Here is an 18028-nt window from a genome sequence, read left to right as displayed (position 1 = left end):
AGCCTCATTTATACGATCTAATTGGGACTGGGGTGAGGCAGGATAATACAAAATGTGGACTATCTGGAGAATGGGTAAGTGTGAGGCTGCAGCGCCACCTAGCCGTCACAGGAGAGGTCACCTGCTCTGGACCTGCGAGCGCTGGCTGTTGGTTGACATGGAGAGCTGGACAACCGGGGCTCTACTGTACTCCACCGTTAGAGCATAAGCAGCAGCATAGCACAAACACAACACTTCTGTAGCAGCTGTCATCCACGGAGGTCAAGGGACTTTACAGAGAGGCATGGCAGAGCTATTGAACCGACTGCACAGCTGGGACACTCGGGCACAGAGCAGCTAAGGGACTTGCCACGGTCATGCAGGGAGACATGGACAGAGCAGGGGACAGGACCCATGAGTTCCCTGTTCCCTGCTTGAGCCACTGATTTTTTTGTTCTTAGCACTAAGGATGGAAGCCTGGTGCCTGGATTCTGACTGAGCCGGGGAGGGGACACAGATGCATTTCTACGTACATTTCAGAGGCAGGGAGGACCTAACCTCTTGCCCTAAGAGAAGCACCTTCCACCAGAGACGTTCAGCCAAAGGCAGCCTGGAGGGGGCCGTGGGTTTAGTCAAGAGAAGGCTGCCAGGAGGGGTGTGCGAAGATGTGGGCAGCTGAGGGTCAGAAGGGAAGCAGCAGCAGCCGCCAGGAGATGGCGAGAAGGGGAGAGAGCCAGGAAAGGAACCGAAGCGGGAGATGGAAGCGGGTATAAAGATCCCTCTGTTAGAACGATGACTGAGGGGGAGGGTTCAGGGTTCCTCCCAGGAGCCGGCAGGTGGGTTTCTCACTCAGATGAGCCAAGCCAGTTGAGTCCTTGGTGCAGGTTTTGCCCCCCTGCTTCGGAGTCCCAGTTAATGTGAAACTAGGAGCCACAACTCCCGGCTACTGGCTTCACGGTGGCGATGCTGCCAGTGGGATCCTCAGTGGCTGGCTCAGGGGGTTGGGAGGCTTTTAACTTGCCAGCCCGGCTAGCAGCCAGCCCTGGAGATCTGAGCCACTGGCCACCTGACTAGCCAGTAAAACAGCCTAGGGGACAAGCCAGAATCAAGAGTGGTGGGGAACTAGGGTCTAACCCTACAAATAGGGTCCTTATCTTGAATGTTCTAGGTATAATTAACATCGTCATCCTTGTACAAGGTACAAGCCATCATGCTTCAAGGCATGAGCCAGTCACCGGCTGCCTGGGTAAGGAAGAAACATCTCCCATAGCCAGGCAATTCCATGGGGGGCGGGAGGGGTCTCTTGTACTTTCCTCGGAAGCCACTGGTCACCCTAGGAGACAAAGCCGCTGGTTTCGATGGACCACTGGCGATTCCCACAGTTAAGGTGCGTCATGGACCCCTCATGTCAGGGGAGGCCCCTCGGAAGCAGACGGCTCAGAACTCCCATATTCTGAAGGACCCTGGACAGTCTGGTTATGGACAGACGTGCCCATTCGGAGGTAGCGCTGACCTGGACGGCTACAGTTTGGGCTCTGCTGCAGGGGGTGTAGAGCTGATTTGGGACCCCTAAAGGGAGCTGGTGATTTGGATGTAGCCTCATTAGCCAGGGCTCCTTGCTCTGGGGAATATTTCTCTGGATTTGACAAGTTTTCTGCTGCAGACCCAAATCCTGCAGCTTCTGCCTGGAGGGCTGTAAGGCTCTCTCTGATGAGTGGGGGTGCGGGATCCTTCTACACTCACCAGCATTGCGCGCACACAGCCAGCAAACCCTGCAGTCCTCACTCCAGAAAGACTCTTGTTTGCTTGTGTTGGAGTTTGGCCCAAGTGAGGACCCTGGGACTGGGGGCAGTGGGGCATCGGAACTGGCTGCAAGGGGCCTCTGAAGCTGGTTCACAGCAGCAGAGCTGGGATCTGACTCGGAACAGGCACGCTCCGGCCTGAGGAGCCGCCAGGTGCACAAAAGGGGCCTGAGAGGAGGAGTGCGGGCGCAGTTGGTTTAGCCACGGGGGAGCTAAATCTGGGTCAGTAAATCCATTTAGACCATTTCACAGTCTGTCCACCTCAGAGATCCTCAGAGAGGAGCCTTCACCAGATCCCCATCCACAAACTACTCGTGTTTGCAGCAGGAGCCGCTAGAGGAGAGAGCTGGATTTTGGCTTATTAAGTGGGGGACCTGTTTGTATTTAGAGCACATGGATCCTGACACAGAACTGGCCCTAACCAGCGAGCAGGAGGAAGAACCGAACTATGACAGGGTTCCACCAGCTGGAATTCCCAGTGGGACCTTCAGATGAGCGAGATCCATTAGCCTGGACACTCGGCTACCTTGGGATTCCCTTGCCCCAGAGAAGATTCCCTTGCCCCTTTCTTCTCGTGCACTGACCTGACTGCGTGGGTTGGAGTTACCCAGGATGTAGGACCTGGTCACCAGGTTTTCCCCAAGGCCGCTGCTGCCCCCACCAGTCCCTCCAAGGGAGCGGTAGCTGCGGGTGATGGTGAGGCTGGAGGCGGACGATTCCGAGGACATGGAGCCAGCCGCGACGTTCTGGCCCCCGCTGGCTTTCTCTGCCGGCTGGCCACAGGTGCTGCACACCACGGTGCGGGAGCGCAGGTTGTACTCGCCAGGATCACCTGTGCCACCGCAGTGGGCCTTGAGGGGTGGAAAGAGAAAAAAAAACGGAGCTTCAGTACTTGATGGAGCTTCCTCCAGGGCCAGAGGCCCCCAAGAAGATCAGAGTGAGGAGCGGAACTGATCCCAGGCCCAGGTGAATCAGCTCGAGGGTTTAATGAGCGCTCCAAGGAGGCAGAGCCCTAAGGCTATTCTCAAGCTACACCCATCCCACCCGGCTGGAGCCCCATGGCTGTGTAGGGGTCCCCGAAAGGAGGCATCGGCCTTTCCTGTTTTCAGATGGGCATCAGAGCTGGCCAAGAACCTCTTTGCCGTGGCAGGGCTGGATTGTGCCCGTCCAACACCCAGCCTAGTCTTGTGATCGGTACTTTGGGACATCGGACCCCAGCAGATGTTCTGCCATTGCAGGATGCTCATAAACCATGGAGCCCTGATTCCATGGTGACGGGTGCATTAGAAGAATCTGAATAAAATAGAATGTGTCGTTCGGGGGCGGGGGGAGGAATCTCTACCTGGGGGTTGTGACCTCCCTGCCACTCCCATATTGCTGAATGTGGGGGCAAAGGGTACCGGCTAGATGGTGGTCAGTGTATGATAAATGGTTGAGAACCTCTGGAACGGACAAACTCCTACCGAAGCCAAAGGGAGCAACTCACACCCAGGATGGGCAAATGGGCCCCCAAAATAGCTGGCTGTGGGACATGTGGTGTATTCCTGCAGTCTGGTCTAAACACTGGTGCTACTCCCTCTTGTCATGCACGTACCCGACTCCTGCTAACAGTGATGGGAGCTGGATTTGTGCATCAAGAAGGGAATCACATCTCTCTTGAGCCAGCAAAGCCCTTTGTATTGGAGGAACAGCACCACGGCACTCAAATTTCATGTCAAGAACACCTAAGACGTAATTAAGTGGTGCAGTCCCTGAGCCGACTTAATCACACTTCGGACCACTCCATATGTAGAACCAGGGTGAGGTGATCCGAGATAGGCCCCAGGATGTAAGATTCTGATCTGGTGAATTTGCAGGGAGGGGAGGGGTGGTTTGGAGTCTGTTCTGGTTTGGCGTCTCAGTGTGAGTCCATGCCCGTGGTATCAGAGCACTGGGGTTTTGAGTCAGACCCACCCAGAGGATACTCAGCAGTGGCGTGATCACACCGTGTGAGGACATGGGGCCAGTTTGGAGTCGATCTGTTGCTTCTTTCCTCTCCTTGTCATGCCTGGTTCTTCTGCACCAATAACATGGACAATTCAGTGCTTTGAAGACATCGAGGGCTGTGTCATTTGTGGTTTGCCTATAGTTAGCACCCAACTAACCAGTCCTGTCTATTCCTCAGCCCTGCCTCTGATGGCCAAGCCGGGGATTGGCCTCGGGGGGGGGGGGGGGGGGAATTTTTATCCAAGCCCATCCTGAATGGCTAACACCCCCCTGTCAAGGGTCCAACATGGCCTGGGTGACTCTGCTTTACGGTAGGAAGCTCACTCCTGGAAGGAATTCAGTCCTCAAAACAAACGGGTAATGCCAGCCAGAAGGAGATCCTGGCTCGTTTCTCTGGGGCTGATCAATATTCATCCTGACATGGCTGGTTGGATCCAGAGCAATGAAATATAAAAGCTGATCATGCACGATACAGTCCCAGCTGCACCAATCCAAGCAGCTGAGAGCTGAATCTGACACCATCCCCTAGGGGGAGTTACTGAACCCTAGACCTCCTGTCTGATACGCGCTGGAGGTGCCTTTGTCTCACGCCCACTTAGATAAGGGACGTTGTACGGGGGAGAAGAACTGAACACGCTTCTAATTGGGCACCAGCCCATCCTCTGTTTAATGAAGCCATCCGTCTGTCACCGGCCCCAGATTAGGAAGGACACCTTCAGCTCTGCAGGGAGGAGAGCAAGAGTCCAAGAATGCACCAGGGGGGCTAAAACCACAGCAGCCATCGGGATCCTTGGACGCGTTTCGGCCGTCAGCTGCTACCTGGCAAAGCAGAGGGCATCAGAGCAGCCCTCTCTACAGCTTGGTCCCCACCAAAGCCTGGATCGTCCTCCAGACGAAACCCTGCGTGCTCCAGGCTACAGGCTGGATTTCAGGGCTGATCTTCACGGTTCCAGCCTGGAAGCTTATTCTGCCACTCCTCCATGGGGATGATCAGAGCCCTTTTGTTCGAGATGCTCCAAACGAACCCACATCCCCCATCGTCAGCTCGATCCCTTCATGCAGGTGCTGGGAGTGTCTCCATGTGCAGAGATAATCTCATGCAGTCGATGGAGAGCAGTTTGCTTCCCTGACATTGTGGTTGGTTGTTTTCCAGCCAGGTAAGTCACAGGGCCCTTCCCCCATCACCTCAACTCCCTGCTCCCCCGGGTCTGGTCCTGGAAGGTGCAGGATCAGTGCATCAATCAGCAGGAGAGGGACTTGCCTAAGATCACCCAGCAGGCCAGCAGCAAAACCAGATCCTGAGTCCCCTGCCCACTGGATCCTGCTGCCTGTCCCTGACAGAGCATGATACTTACATGGTGGTGACGGTGGTGGACGCTGACTTCGTCATCATCATCCTCCTCATCGTCATTGATGATCACCGTGCGCACCAGCTTCCTCATGGCCACCTCCTGGAAGGGAGGGAGGGCAAAATCAGGTTGCAGCTACACCTGCCAATATCCCCCTTTGCTCTATGGCTCAAATGAAAGATCACCCTAGGGACTTCCAGCCCGCAGACAACACACGAGGGAGAATCAGACCCGACTCCACTGGCCGATGCGTCACTTTCACCTTCCACCCCTTACCCATCCCTCTCTTGCATCCAGCCCAAGCATGTTGCCTCGAGACCTCAAGCCCCCAGCTGCCACTGTCCCAACCCCCTGGAGTCTCACCTCTCCGCTGGAGTTGATCAGGGCGGTTCGCAGGCTGTCTCCAGAGCCCCAGGAGCTTTGGGCCTTCCACACCATGTCAGTGGGAGGGCTATGGGTGGCGCCAGCTCCAGAAGCCCAGATCTAAAAAGGAACACACAAGAGATTGGTAGCACCTTGTGCCAGTGGCATCAGCCTAACCCTAATTCGCCATGTGGGTCTTTGCGCCTGTCCAGCGGCTGCTCCACAAAAGAGGATAAGAGTCTACTACAGCTGTTAAATACAGGAACTCCTCTGATCGCGCGTTCCAGGTTCAAACCTCCGTGCTGGACTGCTGAGCCAGGGTGGGGAGTGTCACTGTTCTCTAAACTGCAAGGAACGGATGCAAGGGAGATGGGCTGAGAAAACCACAGGCCGGATCTGAATCTGCGGCGGTACCACTTCAGTCCCAGATGGCAGGAATCCCACAAGAGCTGCTGCCGGGGTGCGATTTCTGCCATCCCAAGCTGATCTCCGGCAATGTCAGCAGTTCCTGCCTGCAAAGGGGAGATCTGGCCCCCCTATCGGAGCTTTGTATCTCAGCTAGAATCAAAGCTGCAGTCCCCCATCCGTCCCCAAGGAGGAGCCCTATGGCCACTTTACCGAGGGGGCCGGAGGTGAGATGCGTGTGCACTCAGAGGGGCTGGGTTTGCTCTGCTCTTCAGGAGTGTAGGACCCGCTGCTCTATCTCCCCGGGGCGACTCCAGGGTGACAAATGCCAGTTGAGAACGGCGCCTCAGTCCCCCTTCAGTAGCCCCATGCGAGCGCAGTTTGTTACTCACCGTGACCACCTGGCCGGCCTTCAGGGTGAACTTGGGAGGGAAGCGGTAGCTGATGGGGGCCTCGTCTCCATTCTGACGCTTGATCTGCCAGCTTCCCATCGCCTGGTCCTGCACAACGGAAGGCAGAGGCCTTGAGAAATCCACCTTCAAGGCTGTTCCAGTTTTGCCTCCCCTTGGCTACAAGTCCTGTGGCTAAGGGACTGAGCTGGGACTCTCCCACAGACCCTCTGACCGTCAGCAAGTCACCTCGCCTTCCTTCACCTCAGTTTCCCCATCTGCTTGTATCCCTTTCCCTACCCTTCGTCTGTCTTGTCTATATACACAGAGATTTTTGGGGCAGGGACTGTCTCTCACTCTACATGTACAGCTCCCAGTACAGTGTGGCCTAGTGGACAGAGCACCAGACTGGACTCAGGAAACCTGGGTTCTACTCCCAGCTCTGACACTAGTCTCCTGGGTGAGCTTGGGCAAGTCATGTCCCTGTTCTGCGCCTCAGTTTCCCCATCTGTAAAAGAGGGATAATGATACTGATCTTCTTGTAAAGAGCTTTGAGATCATCTGACGAGATCTGCTTTTGTTCTAAAGCACCCCAACGCGATCTGAACTGTTGAAATGCATCCACCTCTGGGGGGGGACACAGCAGCTGTCTAACAACACACACAACAGAACAACACTCGGTTTACACTAGGAATTGTCTCTACATGTTAAGTCTCACAAAAATCGCAGCATCCTTTGTCTGCACAGTGGGTTTAGGGCTGACCCGAGGGGAAGGACACTCCAAGAACTACGTGGTTTCCCTTCCAGCTATTGACCCATCTTGCCCTTGCTTAGGCATGACCAGCATCGCCACCAGGAAATCTACCTCGTTGGACTTGTTCCTGAGACGGACAAATTTCCCTTCCAAATCAACCTCTTCCACGGCCACACGACCGCTGGTCCTCGCATGTTGGGAGAAGCTCGTCCGGCGCTCCCCGTCCTCCAGCTTCCTCTTCTTGGAGGAGCCTGGTGTGGTGGAGTGGCTCACATGGATCCTGGAGCCCCGCTTCTGGGAGCTGGGGCTTGGAGACAGCCTCAGCCTTGGGAGAGAGCGAGAAGGAGTGAGTGCGGGCTGGGCCGCTGCCTGGACCCTTGAGGGCACTGGCTCCGATCCGGGCCCGGTTAGGAGCCCTAGAGGGGACAAGATCTCGTGGCTGCTTGGTGACCTGCAGACAGAGGCCACTACCCCATGGGACGTCCCCTGAAGGACATGTCTCCATCACAAAATCCCTCCCCACAGCTTTCCCCAACCTCTTGGCAGAGACGCCAAGGGCCGAACAGCTTGTGGTGGATGAGCAATGGGGCTGGGAGGTCCATCAACAGTGCGGGGAGCCAAGCGCAGCCAGATGCTGCCTGTTTCCCAGAGAGGGAGTTCAGCCTCTGGGGCTGTCAGTTCCACACACGCCGGGGTGCTTACGATAATCACTGACTGGAGCAGCAGGAACCAGCTGCCCTTCCCAGACCCCCAGCATGGCTGCGGGGATATGGGCGACTGCAGGAAGCTCAACTCAGTCTCCATTCCTGACCAGTCCATCACATCCTGCTCTGAGCCACCAGCCTCCCTGTCCACCTGAGCTCCCCGATGTGCCCCCTTCCCTCACCCATGCCCTAAAATCCTCATCCCTGCCTGGATCCAGGCTCGGCACCTGACTGTCCCCTGCATCTGGGAGGCTCCAATCATGGTGGGTGGGAACAGATTTTGTGACTGGCTCCTGTCTCTGTAACAGGCTGTGCCAGCACCCCTCCCACATTGGGGCAGGTGGGATTGAGGAGAGTTGCTTAGGTCCATACCCCACCCCCAGTCGGCCCATCACTGCAGCACCAAACCCCTTCACATTAGGGTCAGGTCAACACGACCAAGCCTGTGTTACCAGCCCACCCAAATCAGGCATGTCCTCCATTCACCCAGCCCCCACTGGCACATCTCCCCACCCATCAGACCCCCCCCCACTCCTCCTTGGCTATGCCTCCAGCAAGCTCCTCCCCCACCCCATCAAGGAGCCTTTCTCTGCACCCACCTCTCCTCCTCTCCCTCCAGCAGCTTGCGGTAGGCTTGGATCTCCATGTCCAGGGCCAGCTTGATGTCCAGCAGCTCCTGGTACTCGTCCAGCTGATGCTGCATCCTGGCCCGCATGTCCGCCATCTCCCGCTCCTTGTCGGACAGGATGCGTCGGCTGGTCTCCCGCTCCCGGGCCAGCGCGTCCTCCAGGTCCCGCAGCTGCGACTCCCTGGCAGCCAGCTGGGAGCAGAGAGGAGACACGGAGGAAGGGGGTGAGGCAGAGCACAAGCAGCAGAGGGTGCCCCTCGCTACCAGGGCTATTGGCCCCTTAGACACAGACCCGCTGTCATGCATCTGCTGGGGATGTTTGCCCATGAAGGACTTCCTGAGACACAGCTCTGTTATAGCCAAGTGCGAGCCAGAGGATTGCGGGAGGCTGGGGGCGTTACGCCCATGTCCCCTCCAAACCTGCCCATCTCTCCCCTTTGCTCCAAGCCCCGCAATCATGGCAATGGGGGTGCGAATGCTGCGCCTAGCAGCCGGCCAGCTGCACTCCATCCCATCAGCCCACTGTGGCTATAGGGCAGCACCTAGCGCTGACTGAAGGGGCGTCTTCATGTACTGAATGGAGCTCGCCCATGACAAGCGCTCAGCTTGGTTCCAGAGCAAAAGCCTGGGGCAGCCACAAGGGGGAACTAGTGGGAGGAGGAGGCAGGTGGCTGGACAATGCTCTCGCTGGCATCTCCTGCTCACCTGCTTCTGCAGCTGGCTGAGCTGGGCCGACAGGCTGTCGATGCGGATCCGCGACTGCTGCAGTTCTTCGTGGGCGGCGCCCACCATGCTGCTGTTCCTCTCCGCCGACTGCTTGGCGTTCTCCAGCTGCAACCCACAGGCCAGGCAGGGTTAGCACAGCAGGGGAGCAGCTGCCTACCGACGTCCCACTGTGGTGGGAGCGAACAGCCCCGGGGGAGGCCGGTCACGAGGGCCCGCGAGGGTGAGCTATCCATCAGCCCCTCGCAGGCGACAATCGCACTGGCAGCGCTGCTCAGTGGGAGCTGCTTGCTGCAGAGGATCGATGGCGGTATCTAGACTAGGGCTTCAAAAACCCCGGCCTCTGGGCCAGCTTCCAGAGGCTCTGAATATGTCCTACAGGTGCTGATTTAGCTCCACCTTCCCCACCGGGGAGGCTGGTCCTAAGTGATCTCTCCATTTTACGGGTGGGAAAAGCAGGGCCCAAAGAGAGGAAAGGGCCCCCAACATTTTCACAAGTGGGCCCCAACTTTCAGTGCTCACTCCAGTTGTAGCCGTCTCGCCAGCTCAGCCTGATTCCTCATTGATTTCACACGGCGGGGAGGCTACTCCAGGCCTCTCAAAGCCAGGCCCCCGTGTGCTGTGAGCTGAGCTCCTAGAGATCAGAGGCTGAGGGTGAAAATTTGGCTTTAAGTGACTTGCTTAAAGTCACAGAGAGTTGGGGGCAAAGACAGGAACAGAACCCAGGAGTCCTGGCTCCCAGTCCTGAGCCACTGGCCCACCTCACCGCCCTATCCACTCCCTGGCCCTGTGCAGTGTGTTACCTTGGAGCCATAGGTCTTCTCCAGCTCCTCCTTGTACAGTCTGACCTGGGATTCGTGCTGGGCCCGCAGGTCCTGGAGGGCATCAGCCAGCTTGCTCTCAAACTCCTGCTGGCGGCCGTTGTCGATCTCCACCAAGCGGGTCTCATGGCGACGCTTGGTCTCGCGAAGTTCCTGGGGGCGGTCACAGCAATAAGGGGCTATGTGAGCCATGGGTCTCAGAGATGGAGCTCACTGGTACAGGGCAGCAAACAGCCGTTAGCCTCCCTGTTGGGACCCGCACTGGCATCGGCTGGGAGTCACCTGCTCCCTAGGTGGGAGCGGTGCCAAGCCAGGCTCAAGCACGAATTGCTCCGTGCGCAACGTACATGCCCCAGAATCTGGTGCTTGATCCTCAGGGCTCGTCTACACTTGGGCCACTGTAGTGCTTCAAGTGTAGACTCTATCTGCACTTCTCCTGTCGACACAGGTAATCTACCTCCCCAGGAGAATAATTCTTCTATCAACCTAGTGCTGTCTACATGGGGACTTAGATCGGCTTAACTACACCGCTCAGAGGTGTGGATTTTTCCCCACTGCCCCAAAAGCTAGGTGGGGTTTTGTGAATTCTGCTACATGGATCCCCTCCTCGTCCTCAGCGGAGCTGACAATGCTAATGCACCTCGCCTTAAGTTCTCTGTTGCTGAGGGCGCTGGCATGACCTGTCCTCATGGGGGAAGAGATAAATCATGGGCCGGTACAGTGCATAAGTCTGCGCCGAGGGTCTGTATTGGGGAAGGCCTTGCTCAGGGGCAGCCCGACCCCGCTCACCTCGCTGTAAATGTTCTTCTGGAAGTCGAGTTCTTCCTTCAGCGTCTGCAGACGGTTCTCGGCGTCCACCCGACGCAGCATCTCATCCTGCAGCTGCTTCTTCACCTCGCCCAGGGCGGCTTCCAGCTAGGGAGGGGAGAGGGGAAAGTGAGCGCAGCTAGACGGAGATTCGCAGACCCAGCAGGCGGGTCTCAAGTGAGGTCTCTAGCCAGGTGGCTGCTGAGCCTGGGGACTGCAGGCCGGCAAATCTGGAGACTTTACGCAAACTGTGATTGCTCAATTTGCATATTATACATATTCACAACCTCATTTAAAGAAACTGCATCAGCGCTAAACCCATCAATTCTCCCCTCCCTGCAGTATAGAAATTATGCCTGTCAAATCCATCCCCCCCATCTCCCTCAGCCTCCCACCTCCTGCAGGTCAGTGGCTCTCCCTATCACAAGACCATGACTGCTGCTCAGAGGCCCAGGAGAAGGCCCTCCAAATTGGGGGTCTCCAGGCCAATTTGGGCAAATTGACAGGGCTGGGCTGGGCATTTCCTACTTTGCCCAGGGCAGCAAAAGGGACCACGGCCGGCAATCAGCACGACTAGCTCAAGGCCCAGTTAGATATGTCCCCCGCTGCAACAGGAGCCAGCCAAGGCTCCCGCCTCACCTCTCCCATCAGCGAAGTGATGCCAGAGTTTGCAGGTCAGTGGTAGGAGGGTGACTGCCTCCTTCCCGACTCCCCCAGACACCAATCAAACCCTATGGCTGCACCTCTCTCAGGCGATACTTAGAGGAATGGGTCGCCTGCCCATCCCGCTACCCACCATCCCGCCTGGTGTTGTTGGCTCCCTAGCTCAGACCTAGCTGGGACCATTAACTGGCCAGAGCTGCGGGGTCCCATCCGCTCCGAACCATAAGGGGTATTTCAGCAGGCTTGACAGGATGTGCATGGGGAATGCCATGATCTCTGGCGCTGCACAGGGCGCCCTGGGGCAGCAAGGGTCAGGAGTCAGGACCAATGTTCCCTCTAATTTTTGACAGGCTGTATGCGCAAGAAATTTCTTCTGTGCAAATTGTGCTTCTGTGCAAATTTTTGTGCGTGCGGTGTTTCGCCATGTGCGCGGGGTTTAGGATCTGTGTGCGCGCACACACGCACAGCTTAGAGGGAACAGTGGTCAGGACCTGCTGCTCACCTTGGACACTTGTGTTCTCAGGTCCCGGATTTCGTTCTCCAGGTTCCTCTTCTCCCCCAGGGCGGTGGTGAGCGCGGCCTCTTTGGAGTTGAGCAGGGCCTCCAGGTCCTTGAGGCGAGCCTGTGCGGCCAGCAGGTCCCCTTCCTTCTTGCCATTCCTGGAACACAGCAACAAACTGCTCTTGTGATGTGTTCGGGGAACCCCCTGCCCCATGCAAATGAGGGCCCAATGCTGGAGAGGGGCCCAGAGCACAACTCCCAGATCCAAACACCCCTCCAGCCCTCGGGGACAGCTCAGAACCCGATCCCAATGGTCTTGGTGAATTTCACAACGGTGGAAGATGCCAGACTGACAGCCCTGGTGCTCGGAGACCCATGTAGCCACAGAACAGGTGCAGATTGCCCAATTCCTGCCCTCTTTCTCCTGATTCATTCAGCTGCCATGTCCCCGACTTGGGATCTGCACAGACAGGATGGGTTTTGCACCAGTGCAGTTAGTGATGCGTCAAAACCAGGGGAAACGACACGGGAGCCAGCCCCATTTCACACTGATGCAGCACAACCCCCCCAGCAGCGCTGGGCATAGTTACCCTGCTACAAATATCCCCTCTATAGACAGGGTTTCAGGCTCTTTGATCTCCCAGTGAACCCAGCTTCCCATTACACGCATCACGGGGTGATCAGCCGTGAAATCAGCTTCTGCTCCAACCCATGTTACGGGCTGTTTTATTGGCCCTGCCCTGCTGGTGTTTATTGGCTGGTGATTCAGAGCGGCGTGTGGGTGTTTAAAAATTAAACACAGGCTGACGTATGAATTGGCAAGCGACTCCCTGGGGAATTAAAGCAATGATCCCTTTTACAGCACATCTGACAGAAAACACACACACACACACACACCCTGTTAACAGCCTCCAGCTCAGAATGGAAAAGCAAGCACAATATCATTAGTATTTATTATCTGTACTGCAGCAGCATCTAGGCCTCCCAGTCGTGGACCAAGATGGTCCCTGCCTCAAAGGCCCACCAATGTAATCAACCTCCCTCCTCCACGCTACCTACTAAAGAGGTCTTGGAGCCGCAGGAAATTTCAGAAACATTTTACGTATCAGGGATGGAAAAAGGTGAGTGGGAACTTGGGCCTAAACTTTCTGGTGGCTCGTGATTTTCGGCGCCAGACCTGAGACACCGTGAGAGCGCCAGATTTCCAACAGGACAGTGCTCGGCTCTGTTTGAAAGGGAAACCCCTTTAAACAGGCAACTCAGGTGGAGCGCTGAAAAATCTGGGTACCCCAATATCACTAGCTGCTTGTGAAACTTGAGGCCTTAGAGGACGGTTAATAAGGGATTGATTGAGGAGGAAAGACCAAGAGATTTACAGTAGAAGTATTTACAACTCGGCCCTAAGGATCCAGGGGTATTTGAAAGATATATACACCAAGGAAGGAAAGGGAATTATTCAGGGTGCTCCGAGGAGCAAGGAGATGAAGGAGAATGAAGCTGCAGGCAGATCATCAGGAAATGCCTCCTAGCAAGAAGACAGATTAGTCTTCCACAGGACATTTAAAACCAGACTTAAGTGCTGGGCAAACCACAGCGATCCTGCTGCGGGTGGTGGATGTGCCGTGTCGGCTTGCACTATATTATGTACCCACTAGATGTTGCTGTGTGCCGCACGCAGCTCCAAGAGGGGCGTGATCCCTGGCACACAACAGGAGACAAAGCTGGGACTCAGGCTGTAGGGAAGCCTGTTTAGATCTGTAGGTATTTTGATAAATAAACATCTGCTTAAGATGGACTTTGACTCCATACAGAACGACAGCATGGGAGGGTTGGACAACTCAACCCTCTAAGCTCTGTGAGGTTAACATCTCCTCCCCCCTGTTGATCGATGAGCAGCTATTTACTATTGTGTGTATTTATGGTAGAGTCTGAAGGCCCCAACTGAGATCATGGGTCCACTGTGGTAGGCACTGAGCCCACACAGTGAGAACATCTCTGCCCCGGAGAGCTTACAGTCTAAACAAACAAGACAGACCACAGGTGGAGGGGAAGTGCTGAGACTCTAGCGAAAGGAGATGCCTCGGGATGAAGAGCTATCTAAAATAAGGAAATCCAGGTGGTGTGTTCTCATCTTGATCAATGCAAGGTCAATTGGCATCTTGAGCCGGCATGAAGGAGAGGAATGGGACCTCAGAAATATCCCCACTTGGAATCCAAACTGCAGAGACCCTAGCAAGTAGGGTGGCCAACTTTTTCATCCCACAAAACCGAACGCTCTAGCCCCGCCCCTGCCCTGAGGCCACGCCCACCGCTCACTACATTCCCCCTCCCTCCGTGGCTCGCACTCCCCCCCCCCTCACTCATTTTCACTGGGCTGGGGCAGGGGTGAGGGCTCTAACTGGGGGTGCGGGAGCGGGCTCCGGGCTGGCACAGGGAGTTGGGGTGTGGGAGGGGGTGAGGGCTCTAGCTGGGGGTGCGGGCTCTGGGGTGGGGCTGGGGATGAGGAGTTTGGGGTGCAGGAGGGGGCTCCAGCCTGGAGGGTGGGGCCGAGGGATTCGGAGTGAGGGAGAGTGCTGCGGGTTGAGGCAGGGGGTTGAGGTGTGGGAGGGGGTGAGGGCTCTGGGCTGGGAGTGCTGGCTCTGGGGTGGGGCCGGGGATGAGGGGTTCAGAGTGCAGGAGGGGGCTCTGGGCTGGGGCAGGGGGTTGGGGTGCAGGACGGGGTGAGGGCTCTGGGCTGGGGGTTCAAGCTCCGGGATGGGGCTCGGGATGAGGGGTTTAGGGTGTAGGGGGCTCCAGGTCGGGGGGGTTCATGGCTGGGGGCAGGGGACTGGGGCGCAGGCTTACCTCCAGCAGCTCCCGGTCAGCGGCACAGTGGGGATGTTAAGACAGGCAGGCAGCCTGTCCAGGCACCGGGGACGGGTCTGGCTCCTAGGGGGAGGCCCGCAGGCGGCTCTGCGCGCTGCTCTCGTCCGCAGGCACTGCCCCCCAGCTCCCAGTGCTCGGGACAGGGGCAGCACGCGGAGCCGCATGACCCCCCGCCTAGGAGCCAGACCTGCTGACCGCTTCCGGGGCTCAGCGCAGTGCCAGGACAGGTAGGGATGAGCCTGCCTTAGCCGGGCAGCACCACTGACCGGACTTTTAACAGACCGGTCAGCGGTGGTGACCGGAGCCGCCAGAGTCCCTTTTCGACCGGGTGTTCTGGGCACAAACTGGACACTTGGTCACCCTGCTAGCAAGAACTGTACGTTTTCTCCCTCTCCTGTGGAGGGCTGGGGCGGATTCTTGCAGCGAGTCGGAGCTGAAAGGACGGCTCCTGGCTTAGATCCGTCTGGTACAATAGTATAAACATCATGTACGTCCTCACGTGGGTGGCAGTTGGACTGCGTCATAAAGGCCACCCATCAGAGCGGCAGAGACCGCTTCAGGTCCCTCCCATTCTACATTCTGCATGAGGCCTGCACAGAGAGACAAGCCAAATGCTGGCAGCTTAGCTGTCTGCTGCTCTTGTTGATACAGGCTGACTAACTTGCTATCCCTGCTAACTCCCCAGACCTGCATCTGCCTGAGGACAGAGCTAGAATGAATTTGACCCAGATTCCTTTCAAGAAAAAAAAAAAATCCAGCTCGCAGATGGGGAATGCCATGATCTCGGCCAGAGATTGAGGCTCAGGACTCCTGGGTTCTATTCCCAGCTCTGCCACAGAGCCATGATCACAGCAAGAAGTCCTGGGTCAGGGCTCCGAGGTTCTATTCCCAGCTGTGCAGCCTTGCCTCCCGGGGACTCAGTTTCCCCACCTTGCATTGGCATGGTGAGGCTTACTTGGCATTTATGAAATACTTCAAAATCCTCTGGTAACAGGAGCTATAATGTTTGTAAAGCATTTAAAGCGCCATGGAAATGCTGCTAAGTATTATTATTCAGTGTAAAGAATGAGAGGACTTTTTCAGGTGTGCAAATTCTTTATCTGCATCTGGGGCGCTGGAGAAATTGGGACTTCCTGCCTGCTGGGCATTTTGCAATATTTGAGATTACACCCAAGAATCCTGGCTTTCCCAAGCACAAAATCCATTACACTCAGAATTGTTGCTCTTTGCTTTGGGCAGACTTAACGCCGTAAGAAGAAAGCATCAAGGTTATTTTCAGTATTTGATGCAGTTCATGCTGATCATTATTCAGGTTTCAGGGAGACTGCTGGACCAAAAACAACCAAACACTATCGGACACTATTTTGGTAGGACTTATAAAAAGAAAGATTGGATGTTTCTTCCACATTATCACGTCGTTGATAATTCCTATTCCCTAAAACTGTCCTGGAAACAACTGCTGTGGGTGTCAACACCCAAGTAAAAGCTGGGCTGGAAAGAGGAAGGATCTAGGCAAGTCTGTTAATTTCAGCTAGCAACATCAATTTCAGCCCTGTTCTAAATAGACACTGTGGGCTCAGATCTCATAACCTGGGGGTGCAGGTGGGATCTATTTGGCTCCGGCTGTGTGGAATGGGCATCTATGTGCCGGAGCCCCAAATCTGAGCACCCGCAGGCAGGTGACCTTTAAAGAAGAACCAAATTTGTGCACGAGAGGGACTCTGTTTCATACCCATCTCTACTACCATCATCTCCGTTCTACAGATGGGGAAACAGAGAGAGGTGAACTGACTTGCCCAAGGTCACCCAGCAAATCCCATCACCAAGTCACGGATAGAAGCCAGGAGTCCCAGGCCTCTGCTCAAGCCCACTCTGCGTCCTCTGAAACCACTTTGCACCGTTGCAGCCACTGACACTCGAGTGCAGAGCTGAGTTTTGTGCAGCTGCCAACCTGAATCCCGGCGCACACAGTGTCTGCATTCCGCAGGGGGCGGGAGCAAACTCCTGGCTCACTAGATCATGGGTAAAAATATCAGGGCAGCGATGGCCGAGGCTGATGCCCAGTGCCACGAGCTGGCCTGCTTTGCACACAGTGCCGGCCAAGGAAGGCAACGAGATATTCCCTCACGCACCTTGTCTCGCTCATATTCTGGGAGCAATATGGCTACAACCACCCTGCAAACAACTTTCAGTAAGAGGCAGGCCTGAACCCAGCTCCAGAGGCTAGTGGGCAAACCTGAACTGCCCTAATCTAGCCAAAACACACCACCCACCGCAGGGACGGTTCCTGGCCGGCCCTACCCAGCCCCCGGAGCTTCCAAGTCAAGGCCAGCAGAACCCTACGCTCTGTACATGCCAGTGACTCAGAGAAGAAAAATGCCGACCGAGAGCGTTTCTGGAGCTTCTCTGGCTTATTACAAACACCCTTTAATGCTGAATTATCCCCATCTGACAGCAGCCTCTTCCTTCCAGCCAGCATGAGGAGGATACAGGGATCTGGGGCTTAAACCCCATGGCCTTTGATTATTAGCCAGCACTTAAATTCTCGTTCTGGTTATTCCCTCCCTGGCCTGGTCCAGACAAGCCAGGAGACCTTCAACTCTGAAGAGCTGGGCCAGGGCTCAATTCACTTTTGGGGCGCCTTAAATAACCACCCCAGTAATACAGCCTCCCCAAGTGACACAACAGTAGCAGCAACCACGCTGTGCCTGCAGGGAACCTTCTTCCATCACCTGGTAACGCTGTATGGTTGTCTCCCCTTAGATAAGAGGGGTTTCAGAGTCAGCCGCAGTTTCTAACCTAATGGATTTCATTGGGTTGGAGCAGCAGAGGTTCGTGGTTTTAGTGCAGAGGGTCCTGGGTTCAATTCTCCATCCCGCTCAGAGAGCAGCTGAATGTAGCTCTCAATGTGCTAGCCAAAGGTCAGTGCACACTGTCTGGGATTTTAGGACCCCATGGCCCACTGAATTGGAAAATCCCCCCCTTCTCTCCCCAGACACGGCCAGTAGCGTTTACAGACCGGGAAACGACTTGCCCGAGGCCACAGAGTGAGTAGTGGCAGAGCCAGCCTTGGATTTTAATATAGTCAGATCTCCCTACCCACAATCCCCCTTTCCCTCTAACCACTAGTCAACACTGCCTCCCAGAAGGTTGCTGCTAAGGGAAAAGGGTTCCTGCCAGCCGAGGCTCCAGGAACACAGGGGTCACTGCAGGCAGCCGCATAGCCAGGGGCTAGGAAAGCTTTAGAGAAAGCAGGCAACACGGATGGTTATAAAGCCAGCACCGCCGT

The 18028-nt window shown here is 56.0% G+C and overlaps 1 protein-coding gene across 4 annotated transcripts in view; it reads right to left on the bottom strand.

The window, feature by feature from the left end:
• Positions 1-18028, bottom strand: part of LMNA (lamin A/C) — a 102664-nt gene that overhangs the window by 3465 nt on the left and 81171 nt on the right. For all 4 annotated transcript variants that reach the window (XM_043535393.1, XM_043535395.1, XM_043535394.1 and 1 more), the window contains 10 exons: positions 11876-12032; positions 10693-10818; positions 9886-10056; positions 9065-9190; positions 8331-8551; positions 7139-7352; positions 6277-6384; positions 5480-5599; positions 5123-5218; positions 2366-2632 (listed from right to left, as the gene is read on the bottom strand). In XM_043535393.1, coding sequence (XP_043391328.1) covers positions 2366-2632; positions 5123-5218; positions 5480-5599; positions 6277-6384; positions 7139-7352; positions 8331-8551; positions 9065-9190; positions 9886-10056; positions 10693-10818; positions 11876-12032 — 1606 coding nt within the window. The remainder of the gene's footprint in view (positions 1-2365; positions 2633-5122; positions 5219-5479; positions 5600-6276; positions 6385-7138; positions 7353-8330; positions 8552-9064; positions 9191-9885; positions 10057-10692; positions 10819-11875; positions 12033-18028) is intronic.

Source organism: Chelonia mydas, chromosome 24 (genome assembly GCF_015237465.2).
Source record: "Chelonia mydas isolate rCheMyd1 chromosome 24, rCheMyd1.pri.v2, whole genome shotgun sequence".
Lineage (NCBI taxonomy): Eukaryota > Metazoa > Chordata > Testudines > Cheloniidae > Chelonia > Chelonia mydas.
This window is presented reverse-complemented; position numbering and strand designations above follow the sequence as displayed.